This window comes from Micropterus salmoides, unplaced genomic scaffold (genome assembly GCF_014851395.1).
Source record: "Micropterus salmoides isolate LMB-PRFRI ecotype aquatic unplaced genomic scaffold, ASM1485139v1 Ms_hic_scaffold_19, whole genome shotgun sequence".
NCBI classification, from domain to species: domain Eukaryota; kingdom Metazoa; phylum Chordata; class Actinopteri; order Centrarchiformes; family Centrarchidae; genus Micropterus; species Micropterus salmoides.
The window spans coordinates 23,891,853-23,909,350 of NW_024041039.1; the positions used below are offsets into that span (position 1 = coordinate 23,891,853).

At 38.2% G+C, this 17,498-nt stretch overlaps 1 protein-coding gene across 6 annotated transcripts in view; it reads right to left on the reverse strand.

Annotated features, from left to right (window-relative positions):
- sntg2 (syntrophin, gamma 2) overlaps window positions 1–17,498 on the reverse strand; it is a 99,632-nt gene that overhangs the window by 35,087 nt on the left and 47,047 nt on the right. For all 6 annotated transcript variants that reach the window (XM_038729370.1, XM_038729371.1, XM_038729367.1 and 3 more), the window contains 2 exons: window positions 9,684–9,808; window positions 3,263–3,392 (listed from right to left, as the gene is read on the reverse strand). In XM_038729370.1, the coding sequence (XP_038585298.1) occupies window positions 3,263–3,392; window positions 9,684–9,808 (255 nt within the window). The remainder of the gene's footprint in view (window positions 1–3,262; window positions 3,393–9,683; window positions 9,809–17,498) is intronic.

A 17,498-nucleotide genomic window follows, 5' to 3' on the forward strand; every position in this document is an offset into this window, starting at 1 on the left:
GACCCCTTAAACACATGGGAATGAAATTGTTACACATTACACATTCCATTAAACCCTATTTTATACATCTTTGCTGTTCTTTGATGAAAGCTAACAGTTTTCAATTTTCTGTAAGATATTCATACATTGATGTATACCCAATGAGTTTAGCTCTGTTCACCACTTGAGTTCTACAAGGCATCTAATATTTTTTTCTAGATGTGAAATGTTGTGCCGTAACAAGGTTAACATTTTCCCAGTTTACATCTTCAGAAAGCTCAAACAACACTTTAAAGATAATGGGTAATATTAATTCAACTGCCAAATTAAAGTAAATCAACTCTACCTCAAAATAAGTGACGCACAAATAATGACTAAATGCACACAGTATAAAATAGTATGTTTATAAATGTTTATGCATATTCACTGTTATTTCTTCATTTGAATGTTTACAGTCAACAGAAAGACAAAAACACAGGATGTCACAGGATGTCACACAGAGAAAGCTATCTATGAAGCAGCAACCACCTGTGTTGAGGCTATTTCAAAGTGCTTTAAGATGCCGAGCCTCGAAAAAATAAAGGGAACACTTACACAACACAATGTAACTCCAAGTCAATCACACTCCTGTGAAATCAAACTGTCCACTTAGGAAGCAACACTGATTGACAATCAATTTCACATGCTGTTGTGCAAATTGAATAGACAACAGGTGGAAATTATAGGCAATTAGCAAGACACCCCCAATAAAGGAGTGGTTCTGCAGGTGGTGACCACAGACCACTTCTCAATTCCTATGCTTCCTGGCTGATGTTTTGGTCACTTTTGAATGCTGGCGGTGCTTTCACTCTAGTGGTAGCATGAGATGGAGTCTACAACCCACACCAGTGGCTCAGGTAGTGCAGCTCATCCAGGATGGCACATCAATGCGAGCTGTGGCAAGAAGGTTTGCTGTGTCTGTCAGCGTAGTGTCCAGAACATGGAGGCGCTACCAGGAGACAGGCCAGTACATGAGGAGACGTGGAGGAGGCCGTAGGAGGGAAACAACCCAGCTGCAGGACCGCTACCTCCGCCTTTGTGCAAGGAGGAGCAGGAGGAGCACTGCCAGAGCCCTGCAAAATGACCTGCAGCAGGCTACAAATGTGCATGTGTCTGCTCAAATGGTCAGAAACAGACTCCATGAGGGTAGTATGAGGGCCCGACGTCCACAGGTGGGGGTTGTGCTTACAGCCCAACACCGTGCAGGACGTTTGGCATTTGCCAGAGAACACCAAGATTGGCAAATTCGCCACTAGCGCCCTGTGCTCTTCACAGATGAAAGCTGGTTCACACTGAGCACATGTGACAGACGTGACAGAGTCTGGAGACGCCGTGGAGAACGTTCTACTGCCTGCAACATCCTCCAGCATGACCGGTTTGGCGGTGGGTCAGTAATGGTGTGGGGTGGCATTTCTTTGGGGGGCAGCACAGCCCTCCATGTGCTCGCCAGAGGTAGCCTGACTGCCATTAGGTACCGAGATGAGATCCTCAGACCCCTTGTGAGACCATATGCTGGTGCGGTTGGCCCTGGGTTCCTCCTAATGCAAGACAATGCTAGACCTCATGTGGTTGGAGTGTGTCAGCAGTTCCTGCAAGAGGAAGGCATTGATGCTATGGACTGGCCCTCCCGTTCCCCAGACCTGAATCCAATGGAGCACATCTGGGACATCATGTCTCGCTCCATCCACCAACGCCACGTTGCACCACAGACTGTCCAGGAGTTGGCGGATGCTTTAGTCTGGGAGGAGATCCCTCAGGAGACCATCCGCCACCTCATCAGGAGCATGCCCAGGCGTTGTAGGGAGGTCATACAGGCACGTGGAGGCCACACACACTACTGAGCCTCATTTTGACTTGTTTTAAGGACATTACATCAAAGTTGGATCGGCCTGTAGTGTGGTTTTCCACTTTGATTTTGAGTGTGACTCCAGATTCACACCTCCATGGGTTGATAAATTTGATTTCCATTGATAATTTTTGTGTGATTTTGTTGTCAGCAGAGTATTTAATGAGATTATTTCATTCATTCAGATCTAGGATGTGTTATTTTAGTGTTCCCTTTATTTTTTTGAGTAGTAAACAAATGTTTTAATGTATATCTTGGAGGTGATTTGAAAAAAATGCTGTTTCATCATAAAATATAGAGATATAGATATATCTATATATAACCAACCATGAAAACCATTTTCACATTGAATGGACCCCTGGTGTGTCAGCACATCACACTCAACATGATGGCTGCTCCTGTCTCGCCTCTCCTCAGCTACAAACTGAAGGTAAATTGTGACCTGGAATCTGTATATTATTAGGCACTAACAAGCGGCCCAATTTATTGTTTTAGTCTCTCTAAAAGAACATCAAACAGCATCAAGTGATCCTCCACCATGCCAGATGACAGTCATCCACATTAAAAACACATGAGGGACCCCGAGGGTGACACAGAGTCTATTTAAAGGTTGTAGGTCATTAAAACAAAAGTTCCGCTCTCTCCCAAAGCGGGCACACAATTACGTCCTGATTGGCCATTTAGCAATCACACTCCACGTCTGTAATTAGGTGATGCAGACATGAATTAATCACACTAAAAAAAAAAAAGGCTGCTGTGCAATCGACAAGCACGGGCATACAGTACATCTGCATCCTTAGCAAAAATGCATCACATCAGTGATAATCAAAGTGAAATAGGAGGAAATGAGAGAGAGAAGTGCACATGCAGAATGACTACTTAGCAGTCATTAATTAGGTATGAGAGAGCTTCTTTTTGTCAGCAGAGGGGGAGAGGTGCCACCGTGACTCAATGAGTGCTTGTCAGGAAGGGTCTATTAAACCATGCTACACTGTAGACTATGTGGCTGTGAAAAATCAAATGAGGAAAATACATGTAACAACTGTGGCCAAAACATATTTATTACATTTTTCAATGCTTCTTTATTAAGATGGTGTTATCAACTTTAAAAGACCACAAGTGGATAATATGATCAAATTCACACATCCATCCACATACCAGAATCTCTAAATACATAAAAAAAAGCTGACAAAAGTCAACTAATGTACACAATTTCATGCTAGAAATGATAGTTAAATTATCCTCTTGTTAAGGTCTCATAAGAGTTCAATCAAATTCTCACATATTTACAATGATCACAAATATGTGAAAATCACAGTTTTTCTTTCCACCCTTCATTTTTAATCAAGACCCAGGGGAAGATCCAACCAAGCTTCTAATGTTTAGAGATGGACTTACATTCTCCTGTGTCAAGTCATTGATATTTGTAGATATTGCTTGGAGCCAGTCTGTGCTTTCTGCTGCAGTGCAAAATTGAAGAATATTGGTGCTGGCTCCATTCAAGGTGAAGACTTCAAAACAGTTGGACCTGGAGGAACGAAGGGGTCAAAATTAGACATGATATGTGCAGCAGATTGAAAGAAATATTGCACAAAGTGAAGCTGGAGCTGTTATTTACTTCTGCCAAGTTACTCTGAGCAGCAAGACTTGTACTGCATTACGTATAGTAGAACTTCTTTCATGAGCTTGATGGGCTTGTGACACCTAATTATAAACATATCTTCACAACAGATGCTCTGGAGAAGCATTTCCTGAGTCTGTACGTATCCTGAGCCAGTCATATTTGTGTGGTAATAGTTCTCTAATCACATCCTTTCTGTGTTAAGGTTCCAACTGAGGATTGGAATTAAAATTACCCTAAGAGATAAAAAGCAGAGCTCTGCTAATGGCTCAAATTAAAAAGGAAACATGGACACAAGCTTTCTGTGTTTAATGGTGTGGGAGGGCACATGAATATAAACTTGTAGCTAAAGTCAAAAGCTTAAAAAGCAATAACATTTTGGGAACCTTCTCATCTAACTGGAGAGTTAGATGAGAAGGTTGATAAGACTCATGTCTGTACGACACATTTAGATATGAGATTTAGATATTCATATGTTGAAAAAACTAAGTGTAAAAAGCAATTTAACAAAGGTTATGTGCCAGCAGATTTGGCTGGGAGCAGTAACTTCCTGCAATCTCAGCTGGTGGCCAGGCAGCTGCTCCAGATCAAGAAACGGTGGCACATTGAGGTGCAGTTAGGCAGTTTTTGTTACCTTTAGACAGACCCAGTTTCCCCTCGTTTTCCACTAAGCAAAGCTCATCAGCTGCTGTCTGTAGCTTCATAGTTAATGGGCAGATATGAGAGTGGTATCAATCTTCTCATTTAACTCTTGACAAGAAAGGGAAAAGCATATTTCCCGATATCCTCCCAATGTCAAACTATTCCTTATTTAGAGCAAAGCTCATTATAATGCATTTCAGGAAGTGCCACAAAAAATTAAGCAGTGTTTAAATATCCTTTTTTTCATATTTTGATTTACACAGTATATATAAGAGATGAGGCGTTTACAGCACAAAGTCATGCTGTATTTGGCATCATTTCGGTACATTTTTAAGATTCTGTCATCTCCTTGAAGTGCCTTGAGGTTAAGTGCAGTGCTTTAGTAACACAATTAAATTTCTCAGTAGATGGGTGTTGATGAGGTCATCTAAGAGAGATCACACTCATCAGCAAAATGTGATAATTTTTGACATTTCATTTCGGTGCATTTTCACACTGCTGACACTTTTAGCCTCAGAGATAGTTGTCACTAAACATGGAAGCAGTTTTATGTGATGGTTAAGCCACCCCACTCGTCCGAGTGGAGAATTTACGACATTAGGGAACATCTCTAAAGGCTACAAGAAATGTTGAACGTTAGGTAGTGCACATGTGAGGCGGGGAGATGTTGTGGAGGTACGTGAGCTGAAGGCTGAAAAACACAGAAACAATAGAAGGCATCAAATGCACAGTATGAAGAGGGAAATCTTAGAAGACCACTCCTAAAACCAAACAGTTCTCCCTCATTCACACACACACACACACACACAGCAGTTCCTCAAGGTTAGATGTTCCAAAGTCAGCATTCCTAACAAATCCTCTGGTGAGCATGACTTTCTTACTGTATCGGCAATAGGCTTGTTAAAATCTTATGTTCCGCTGCCTGTGTACTGACCCAGTGGCTCTCCAAGGGTGATTTTCACTAGACTTAAATGTTGTTTTTTTTGTTTAACAAGGGTGCAAATTCTTTCTGTGTCTGTGTGCCCCACCCAAATTAGTTTTACACTGTGATTTGTACAAGTGTAAAGCATCACTAATAGATGTAGAATTCTTATTTTAAATGCTATGTCTTGGAAACCAGCATTGCCAAAATCGCTACTTCTCATTCAGCGAGTACTGCAAAGATAAAGTGAGCAACTGACGAAATGAGATTAGACACATAATCTACACTATATCAGTTAGGTCCCTTTGAATTAATGGCAAACCTCTGAGAACATGCAGTGATGAGAGAAATGTGCAATGAATGAAGGGCTCCAAAGGCAGAGATTAATCAAAACTAAATTAAATAAACAGCTGGCAAATCAATGTCAGGACAATACAACCCTGTCAGAGAGAGTAGGACTGAAAATCTCAGTGAGAGGTAGCATCTAGGGAGAGTGCAATTCTTTTATACATCTGCACCATTCCCAACAGCGCAAATTATTGTGCCTCGCCTGCTGACTAGGTAGTAATAAATCCATTGAGCCAGACCAGAGACATATCACCCAGTCAACATGCAGGATAATACATGGCGAATATATGGAAAGAAACCAACCAGTAACACATAGTGAGTTAGGCAAAGGCCTACTAATTTGCAAATATTCTTCCCTTTCAAATATCCGTTTTAACAGCTAAAACAAAAGACTGAGAATACCTTGCTGACAGACCGGGGCTCCAGTCTGACACCTCAGTCTTGCCAGCAAAATCTGTGCAAAGGAAGGAAACAAGGCAGGCTCACTGCGTTTTCACTGTCAGATATCTAAGTGGCCATGTTTCTCCTTATTTTTTTTAAAAAATGGTGCGGATTTAAAGTAGGTAATCAAAAGAGAAACTTTTAGAAAAACTATTTGTCATCCAAACTGGGAGCATATGTACCAGCATATGAACACTGCCTTCCAGACACAGTAACAGCACGGTCTTCGGTGCACATAAACATTAGATGGGATCGCAAGAGTGAAAAGCACCTTCCCATCAACACATTGTAGCTTCTCATTTTTTAGCCTCGACCTAGGAGTTATAATAGTGACCATAACGGACATGCTTCAATAAGGAATGATTTGTGACATGGGAGCAAATAAAAAATAAATATAAAAACATTTTAAAGCGGTGAGTAGGCTTACTGTCATTTTTTAAAAGCACAACACATACAAAGCTTTAGTGCTTCAGACAGTCTCAGTTGTAGGATGATATATGACGGTATATAAAAGCATGTCCACATCACTTACGGTATAAAAGCAGCCTATAATACAGTCTTAGGATCTTCTACATATGGTGATGTCATTTTCCAATCAGTAAGCGGTGTTTTTAAAACGCTGATTTCTTATCTCAAACATAACCTGTTCCAGAGCAGGTTAGCTGGCATAGGTTACCATAGCGATGTACCCTGATCAGAAGTGAACTATCGTTGTAGGAGTGAAAACCCAGGGATAAACCTGAAGTTACCTCCCTAACATCAAAACCTGTGTCATAGTATAGAGACTAAAAATATGAGAATGCAATGGATAATAACGTGAAGCTCCAAACCTGCTCTGCCTAATGTGAGATAACAAAACAATTGGTTCTTATTGGTTTCCATGGTTCACCCTTAGCTTAAACTGAAACAAAACAACTTATATTAAAAAAATGGTTGTGCACATTTTAAAATGAGGTGCGATTAATAGATGTTTAAGAATGAGAACCATTATTTTTTTAATTTACTGTTTTTATAAACCAAAATGACAGACAAATAAAATGCAAAAGATCCACTTAATCTAAATTTCTGCTATTAATTAAAATACTAAGTAAGTGTTAAAGCTATACAAAATTAGGTCTGAGATTAAAAGATATGAAGGAGCACCCTTGTGCCAAGAGATCTATTGTTTGTTTGTACAGCAGCACCCTGTTGCACCAGCTGTGTATAAATTCAAACTTAGACTAGTTTTAATGTAAATTAATACTACGTTGTGATTTATGCATTGCTAAAATAAAAGCAGTTGCACCATGAAGATAAATTACAACATAACTCTAAGTAACAACCAAATAGTTAAACATGCCCCAGGGTAAGTGTAAATCAAAAACGTCACAGAATTATACTCACTAATGGTGAAACATCCGTTTCCTGACCCACAGCGTCATTTTTCATTATTTGCAAGTCATTTTGCAACATAGAAATCTAATAGAAACCTAATTAATAAGCCGACTAGTGTCGACTTTACACAGTAATTTAGGAGAGAATTTGCACACACCTGGTGCAACCCAGTGCTGACGTTTATTTCCACACTGTGCTATGAATGATTGACGGTGATTTTCGCCTGATCTGCAATTGGCAGAGATTGAAAAAATGGTATGGCTAACAAACAGGCACTTTTTGTTTCATAACAGTACTGGATTAACTAGAACAACAGAAAGGATTATCATAAATGATCTAACCAAACAAACAGTAAGTCGACCATGTTCCTTTGAGATCATCTTGTCAAAGATTCTCAGTTTTTTTCTCCTCCTGTTATCCACACTGATCTGAATTTGTGCATTCTGATATACCCATGTCAGCCAAGTCTTGTAGAGTAATCTCTGATACTGAGGCGCTCCCTGCCTCCAGGGCTCCTTATTGACTGAAATATTCACGATTTAGCACTTGGTTATTTGGATTAGTGTTAATAAGCTTCAAATCTCATCAATACATTGCACTCTGCAGTCATTCAACTGTTGATTGGACTTTACATCTGACAGAATTAGTATTACAGGATTGTTGCTTTATGCAAATAAAGCCTGGAGGTATCTGAGCACTCCTCAGACATGATGTGGACTGTGCTACAGAGAATAACTGGTGTTTTAATGCTACAGTGTACATTTGTACAAAATGTATATTTACCTGATGGATAATTTTTTTTACTTCATATATTAAAATCATTTTACAATCTGTAAGATTGTTATGAATCTCTATGCCATAGTATTGCAGTTTGAGAGTTTGTGATCACTTAATATTTGTTTTATTGCAATTTTATACATTTATAGCATTTTGCAACTGTAATACTGGGTTTTTGCTCATTTGTTTAGACTACTCAGTGTTTCTTTCATTTTTATTATGTTCAAGTCTCATTATTTAGGACAAAAAACACATAGTATTGTTTTAGTAAATTTATTCTCAGCTGCACTGACTCAAAGGTCCATCAATAAATCCCTTTAAAATATAATTTTTAATGTACCTATATGGTTCCATTGGATGTTTGTAATAACCATGTTGGCCTGTATATACATCATCATGAATGGGTGAATGATGTATGAATAAAGATGCTGTTGACTGTTGATATAATTATTATTAGTCATTACTACCATTATCAATGATCCAGCAATAGGTTGGAGCTCTTTCCTGTGTTCACCATGTATTCTAATGACTAACATAGTACTGTAATTTTAGCAGTAATGTGTTGATGAACTATAGCTGTTGTGCTGTAACTGACTACAACTTTTAACCTCTATGGACAGGAGGACATTCTCCAATTGAGAATGGTATTTTTCCCTTATCATTGGCAGCTGCCTAGAGCTTAAATAACCAATGAGGCGTCCAATAAACAAGTTTAATAAACATTTTTTATTAACACGGCAGCGCAGGGTTCCATTATGTATTTATCATTATGTACCGGCAATTCTTGAATCATGCAACTGGGCACACACACAGAGTAAGAGACTTCTGCTTGGCAAGAGTGCAAGAAATGATAAGGAAAACTGACTAAAGTCCACAATTTCCAGTTTCAATAAAAAATAATTACAAAAGATTAAATTACATAGTTCATTAAGCTCCCTGTTTGCACAAAACAGTCATTCAGAGGTACTCAGACCATATGCACAAGCACTTAAAAACATGTTACCAAACTTTAGTACATTTTAAACTGGCCCGGGTTTTCTGGAAAGTTAGCGGAGTAAAAAATATGATAAAACTTGATAATTGTGTCAGGGTGTCAACAATCTCTTCTTGTCAGACTTTGATAATGACAATTATGTAATTAATGTCTGTTATTAGTGTCCTACACACAATGGAGTGCGCTCCTGTTTATGATACCTCAAATTTTAACACATTTAACAATCATAATCCTGAAATATTACTGAGTGGTGAAAAAATTTAATGTGATTATGCCTTGTATTTCAGCATACTATAAGGGATGTGCAAGTTATAAATGTTAGTATCACTTTCTGTAATTTCTGTAAAACAACACATCTCAGGTGTGGTTTTCTTTTGTCCCACACATTGGAAATACAAATTGCTGATTGAAAAAGCTTCTAAAGTAAAACAACTGTGAAACTACTGTACACAGGAAAATCAATCCAAAAAGGACAGGCATAATAATCAAATGCATTTACAAGTTCGACCAGTGTTCTCACAGTCACTCCTTTTGATCCCAAGCTTCGCAGCTGCGGTGACCTTTTAAGCCGTTTATGCCTGTGCATAGATATTGGCATTAACATCCCCCCGAATAAATGAAAAGTGCTTGTTAAGCCACAACTGTGCTCAGTGACCTGTGCACCTTAGAGGTGAATTATATCATGCTGGATTACCCTTACCTTAATTTATCTGTGCCAGCTTTGTATCTGGAGACTCTGGCCATCAACAAGGGCAGGGAGACAGCATCCAGCCAGCGCTTCTCATACTTTGGTTCGTTAGCTGAGGGCGAAGGGGGTGATGGAGCCTGTGTGGAATACATGAACACTGCGATGAGCATTCTGCTCCACTCGCCAAGGCCTTTTGATCATTAAGGATGTGGTCTTGATGAAGTTGCACCATTTGCATGAACAAGGAATTCCTTTCTTATCCCAGGTTAGTCAGCTGTATAGTATGTAAACATCAAAATTAGGTACTTTGACACAGAATTCCTTTAAGGATAACACCTTACCTTTAACCATTACTGCCAAATTAGTCCTGACCTGCTACTGTATAAACTCACTGTCTGTCACTTTGGCGTTTGTAATCAAGTCCATTGTTAGTTAATGGAGCAGACAGCAGAGAAGTGGCAGGTAGACTGTTTTCTACTCACTGTTTTGGGTTATTTACTTCAGATCTGAGTCAGCTCTGCACGTTTTTGTTGTAGATATTTTAAATGTTCAATGTTCCCTTCACCTCTTTCTCACTTCAGTAAGTTTCAGTGAAGAAACTGAACTTTGGCTACTTTAAAGAAGTGAAATCATACGTCAAATTCCTTTTTGTGCCAAAACAATTACTTGATTGATCAATTAGTTTGTTGGCATGAATTGCAAACAGTAATTGTTTAAGTCATCCATTAAGCAACAATTCCAAACATTTTTGCTCTACCACCTTGCGATATAAGACACTCACTCTACACACTTTGGGTTTGCTGCTCTAAGTGCAATAACTGTATTTTAAGCTGCACAGGCACATCCACAAGTATACATAGTATTCCCCCACTTCACAAACACACACAAGTGGGTCCAGAGAAAATAGACCCAAAGTGGATAAAAACAGACAGATAGAAAATGCCTCTTGACATTCATTAATGACAGAATGAAAATAGTTTTGACGCAACCTCAACAGCAAGTGATTTGGTGTTATGAAGTCATGTTAGGGAAAAATATACTTGCTGTTTAAATTGATGGATTACTTTCATCTCTGCAGCAGTTTGTCTCTGTGAGCTCTTTTTAATGGATTGTTGAAAATAGTGAGCCCGCAGTATGAGCTTCTGTGGCAAATACACAGGTGCATTTAGGCTTTTCACAGACAGTAATGAGTATCAGGAAAAGCTAAAATTGCAGCTTAAAGATGCCTGCCTTATAGCAATAAAAAGGTGTTAATGTGGCATGGAAACAGCTTTGTTTTGAAATCTGTGCACTGGGTTATGGTACTTCCTGATGGCGGCAATACACATGACTGCAAGCAGGACTTCAAATTACTTTAGAATACACTTTACAACAATTCACTGTCACTATAATGGTCAACAATTCTTTCCCCATATTAGCACTCTAGAATGGGAAGGAGTGGAAAAACTGTCTAATAGGCCACTCTGTGCTTGTAAACACTGCCACTCTTTTGTGCTAAAGTTCTCTTTTTGAAAATGGCTTAAAGGCTTTATATAACATAAAATCATGGGTGCTGTCTAACAGTGAGGACATCCTTTCCAAGTAATACAAAGGCAAGGCAAATGTACTTGTACATCACCTTTCAAAAACAAGGCAAGTGCTTCCAATTTTTTTTTGAAATTCTATTACAATGTCTCTTCCACAGGGTATGAAGGACTTGTCATGTGTTGAACTGGACTGCAGAAACTGGTAGCCTAATAAAACATTCCAAAGTTCATTCCAAAGAAGGGGAGCCTGATGAGTAACGGCTATACCCCTGAAAGACTTTATGTTAAATCTACAGTTAAATAACCAGCATCAAGAGAACATAAAGGACATAATGGAGAAGCAAGATTGGAGATATTGAATGGAGCCAGTCCATTCAAAGCCTTGTAAGTCAGAAAATCAGCCCCCACTCACCATAGCAATAATAATGTATGTTGTTTTGTTATGTTTGAAGATGTTACAGAATGGCAGAATATATACACAGAACAAAATGGCAATTAACCTACATTTTAATCACCGTCTCCACGATTAGCTAATTGCGTTCTTTCAAATCGCAATTTCAATTTTAAAACGATTTATCGTATAAGCCCTGGTCCACAGTGCAACATGCAGGACATCAGGAGATCAGAATGGCACTGCAATTTCGGCAGAGGGTTTGGATCTGAGAGTGTTCGACTAGATAGACAGACTGTGAGTTGGCTAGCAACCACCTTTTCTAACAGTTTGGACATGAAAGCTAGATTTGAAATTGTTCTATAATTGACAGATGTAACGTTTGTGATGAAGCTGAGAAGACAGCCTCCCAGCAGACTGAAGAGTTCTTTTGTGAGGCTGCCTAGAATGGAGTTTAGAGTATATGTGGTCGGATTAGTACTTAAGCAATGACTATTACTACAATTCTGTATTGCTATTGGTATCAAAGTCAGAAGTGTGGTTTCAAGGGACAAAATACCAGATTGTGACATGTTTTAGATGCCTTTAAAATGGTTAAAAATGCAAAGGTTTAATACATCTCCCTCTGAGACTGATGGCAGTGCATCAAAAAGTATTCATTCTAAAAAGATCCTGAAGCACAATATGTTGACAAAAGCTTTGATAGCTGAAAGAGCGGCACATTTAAATGCAAATCACGGCGCACTTAATGAAGAACAGATGCATTACACATTATCTAATGAGTTACAAGCTTGGGGATCAAATGAGTGAAGCTTTAGTAACATCAAACAGTGAATCATTCCTGCAGCTAAAGATTATCTGTCAGCACAAAATCCCAAAACTCCTCCAAACAACGGCAACGGCTGACGTAGCCCCTGTCTCATTATACACACAGTACAGGTAGGTGTGTGTTCATCACAAAAGAACCAAATCACCTGCCTTCCCCTGAGTTCAAAATGGCTGAACATATTTCCAGAGTATTAAAATAGCCTCTGGGTAGAATGTTGTAGAGTGAAGAGCAGAGAAAAACTGCTACCTTTGCAAACTGAGTCACATCATCGCAGAGCTACAACATGTCGCATGCAGACCCATGTCAGCTCCTCACCAGTAATTACTACATTTCTGATGAAATTATCATCCTTTGCTCCATTTACGTCAACCCAGATCAAAATGTTTTAGTTAATTCTTATGTGTAGCTCTGCAGGGAGGTGGTGGGGTGGCAGGAAATAGAAAACTATCAGGCCGTCAGAGTGGATTACACTGACAAAGCATATGCCTCTACTGAGGAGCTAGCAAACAGTGACTAAAGCCACAGTGTTGTTCTTCACAACAGTCAAACACTCCTTAATGGACACGGATACTTCAGAGGTGATGCGAACAAAGCATAATTATTTGATAACAAGTAAATGAATCAAAGAGATAAATGGTCCGGGGTGAATCTTTGTCAGTCATTTCAAAGTCAAGAGAGCCTACTGCAAAAAGAGCTTAGCGAATTCTAATCACCTACAGAGGAGGAGATGCTTTAGCTGTGGGAAAACTCAAGCAAAACCATGATTGTACTTTTGTGTCAACTATAACATTCACTCATACTGCGACAACAACAAAGACACATTGTGGTCAGTGAAATACATTTACAGTGGACATCTGAAGTGAGCATCTTACAGCAGTGCTTTGGTGTACATGATAACATTAGTATGCTAACATGTAAATGTAAATTCACTAATGTAACTTGGTCGCATCTGCAGCTAACAAAGTAATGCCAGATAGCAATGTTAGATGTCATTAGAATGTCATTGCTTTTAAAATCGGGTCTCATTTTCACTCTCATTGGTGCCCATACCAGCTATCAGCTTATATTACAACCAAGTACGCTGAGAATTTGGGTGAAAACAACAACAATATTTACAAGCATAGCAGAAATAATTTATGCTCAAACTTACTCAGCTGTACTATTAAACGTCACCCTATCAATGTTTATACTTTTATATTAATCTAAGGAGTGCAAATGGGTGCTTGTCTATCAAAAGAACGAAGAAGAAGAATAAAAAAGATGTTATCAGGGCAATTTGACTTCAAGTCCTTTGGAGAAACAGAAAGTTTCAAAACTGTTTTAAAGTTATCCTTTTAGTTATAAAGAAAATTTGTGTGTGTTCCTTTTTAGGATTCATGTTAACATCTGCAATTATAAATAAGCTATTAAATAAGCTGTGCACTGACACCCCCTTTGAGACTGATGGGAGCCTATTAATGAAGTGAAATTAATTTCACAATATTGTATTGTAGTTGCTTTAAACAATACATTATGTGTTTTCATAGGGATAACAGAGTCCACCTCAAGCCACCACACTTTATGGTTCCCGACAGCTTGCACGAAATGGTACATCATGGGCATGACTAAGTCCCATCCTGTCTCCTTTTTACAAGTACTGGCTTCACTCAGGAAGTACTTCGGAGAAAGTACATGTCTGGCAGTGTGTCAAAATTCGCTCTATGGCAATACCTTAAGTTTTTAAATGAGACTGTATTACACTGCAAGTTGTTGTTTAGCCCACAAGCGCATACTATACATGTTTCAAAATTTTGTCCAATAGAAAAACAGCAATTACATATTAGACAGATGTTACTTTCTGTCCACTCAGTGAGTCACTCCAATCAACCACTGTCTCCCTCTCTCTGTCAAGGTTGGATTTCCAAGGTCTTCCCCCAGCACAAATCATGTATCATCAGCTTCAGGTTGGAATGCTAGGCAGACAGCAGACTTTTCAACAAAGACAGTAATGAAAGACGACATGTTTTGTGAGCTTGTAATAATATGGATTTAATACATAGACTGTATATAAAAAGATTTAATACCACCCTTCTGCCCCATTAAGATAAATTATAAGACAATTATATTTGGTTTGGTTTAATGTGGTCTCATAATTCATAATGTTTTAAGCACCTGAATGATGACCTGTGTGTCGATCATTAAAGAATTGAACAGTGATCTCTGTTTTTTTTGTTTTTAATAGGGACCTAACTATCTTTGTCTTTAAACCAAAGCAACAAAAAAAATGAAAATATGTATAATCAAGATGAATGTGATAGATTTACAAGAAACTAATAATCACAAAGTTAAAAAACTTAAAAACTAATGCTATTGTGTTAAGAATAACGTAATTTCAGCTGTAACTGCAGTGGAACAAGACGGAATGAAATGGTATGTTTTTATAGCCTACTTCTCATCATTAATAGTGATTACAGATGTGGTGTACCGTTATTGTGAGTATGATTTTTGTTCCAATAAACCTGAAGAACAGTACCTAATCTTCAATCGTGTACTGCATTTGTGTCCTCAGCCTTTCATCCACATCACCAACCCTGGCAACATGAAGTTTTCAGATCAATCAATGTTACATTCTCCCCTAGAGTTTGCTAGGTTTATTAATGCAATATAATTTAAGTTGAGATTTTTATGTCTTCAGTACTCATCTTTTAAGCACTATTATTACTATACTATTATTATTTGTACCCATCTTTCTTATTTTTGCCCTCTTAGGACTGCACCACAAAAAAATCTTGCAGCTGACCTTCAGCGATTCAGAGAAGAGCACTAGAGAGAGAGGCTGAGACAAAGAGGCTAGAAGAAAGAAAGGAACAACTCCAAATGAAAAACTGTTTGTACAACATGGCGATCCCATCAATATGGTACATACATACAATTCTGCAAGTATTCTAGTCAATGTTTAATTGTAAGCCATGTTGTCATATTATATTATATTTCACTTTATATACAGTATTTGATCTGATACTGAAGTTCCATAAATATTCCAAGGCAAATTTAATCATTTTGTAAGTAAACATTATGTAAATTTAAAGTGACCCTACGGCCATTGAATTTTTGCAAATGTTTATAAGTTAACGCATAGGTTTTCAAAGTCGGAGGCAAGCCAGGGGGGCACCAAACAGTTTCAGGGGAGGTTCAGTAAATGGAGGAGAAAAAAGTATTACATTAATTATTACATTAGTTATCAAAAGCAGATCACATAGAAAAGTCTACATGTATGATTTGGTTAAAGAGATACTTCAGAGATAGTGGTTTTAGGGAAGATTACAGTATTTCCCAGAGACCTTTTTATGTATTTTGTGTAGTCTGAAGTTATGTCAAACAGCAATATTAGGTTATCTTGGCTCAATTGTTGGAGGTCTATGGGGTCAAATAGCATAAATCATGATCCCATAGGTATCCAGGAAATGAGCAACACTATGCAGGTAAACTAAGTTTGAGGGGTGCCTTTTTCCCCAGCTTTGTCTGATGGGATGCCCACACTCTCAGACTTTTTTCCCCCCAATTAAAAAGTTTCTTTATTCACATGTTGAGAATGTCATGTTCTACAATGGTTAAAATAACAAAAAAAAAAAAAGGTCTGGTTTCTTGCAGTTGATCAGTGTAACATTGTTTCAATGATCAAAATCAAATAATTAACAAATTGTTTTTAATAAAAAAGTTTATTTAACATTACCAGCACTTTCAAGTTGGTTTCAGGCATCAATGTAGATTCAAATTCTTCTGCCTGACAAAATGTTAACCATTTGATTCAATATTTTGCTATCTGAGTAGATTTACAGGCATTTATAGTAGATAGGACTATAAATGCCTGTACAAACTTTCATGTAAAATCTGATCAATAGTAGCTAAGATATTTCTGGACCGAGTGACAGACACTGCAATCCCAAAATAATGTCTACACGGGGCATCAGAATTAATATCTCTGACTCATAGTTTAACAGTGCCAGGTACAAACACAAAGAAGTCTGACAGAAACGTATGAGAGAACAAACATGCTATAAATCAACTGTATTTCCAATTTTTAAAAAAATGAATAAATGACATTGTATTATATGTTTATCCTATTATTACATGAAGAAAAAGTAATGGTTGTGTTCATTGCTGCCATGCAGCATCATAGGAGTTATTTTATGATGAGGTATGGCAAGGAGGTATTTTTTGTTCTTTTGTTATGTTCTATCCCTTAACTTGTCTCCCCTATTTTGACTTCTTTTCCTACATTTCCAGGATGAGGTTTGACACTCCCCAGTGAACTCAGCCGGCTTTGCAGCATCCAGCAGTTTAATGTATAGGTATAGAGAGCGATATGAACCTCAAAAAAGCAATGTCTTTTCTGTCAGGAAAATGGGAGCATCATGCATCTCACCCCAACTTGCCCCTTGTGGGTGCGCTGCATTCGGGTTTATTGAGTCTGCCGTCAGTGGAGAAATTGTTGTCTCTTATTCTCTCTGCCATTTCTCCCAGTGTGACCGTTGAACATTAATGAAAAATGGTGAGTCCAGAAAGCATTCCTTCCTCAGTTCAGTTCATTTACTGCTAACCGTTTGTAATCCTTCAACAATTATCCGATATTATTTAACTTCATATGCTGGAAATATCTAATTTCAACAAAATAGACTCAGGGATTCAAGGTTGATCATACCGTAGCTCTTTATGATGTTAATATGTCTCAGGGGTTTTTGCTCCTTTCAATAAGTGGTTGTTGTGCACATTATCAAGGTTATGTTGGTTAGAAAAAAAACACAGCCACAGCCCTGCGCCTGGCAGGTGGCCTGCAACATTAATGTTAAATGAAAGATTTGGCACAGGAGGTTTAACATTCAGCTAGCACAGTATGATATATATGTCCAAAGGAACATTATAGCTTCAGCTGTTAGAGATCAGGAACCCAGGAAGTGCACCAGGCTTTTAAGCCAATTTGACACACTGGCCAAACCGTTTAATTACAACTCACGTGATGGACAGTGGCCCAAAAATACTTTTTCCCACAAACTTACATTGTGAAAGAAACAGCTGTAAAACGATGGATAATTTAACAACCT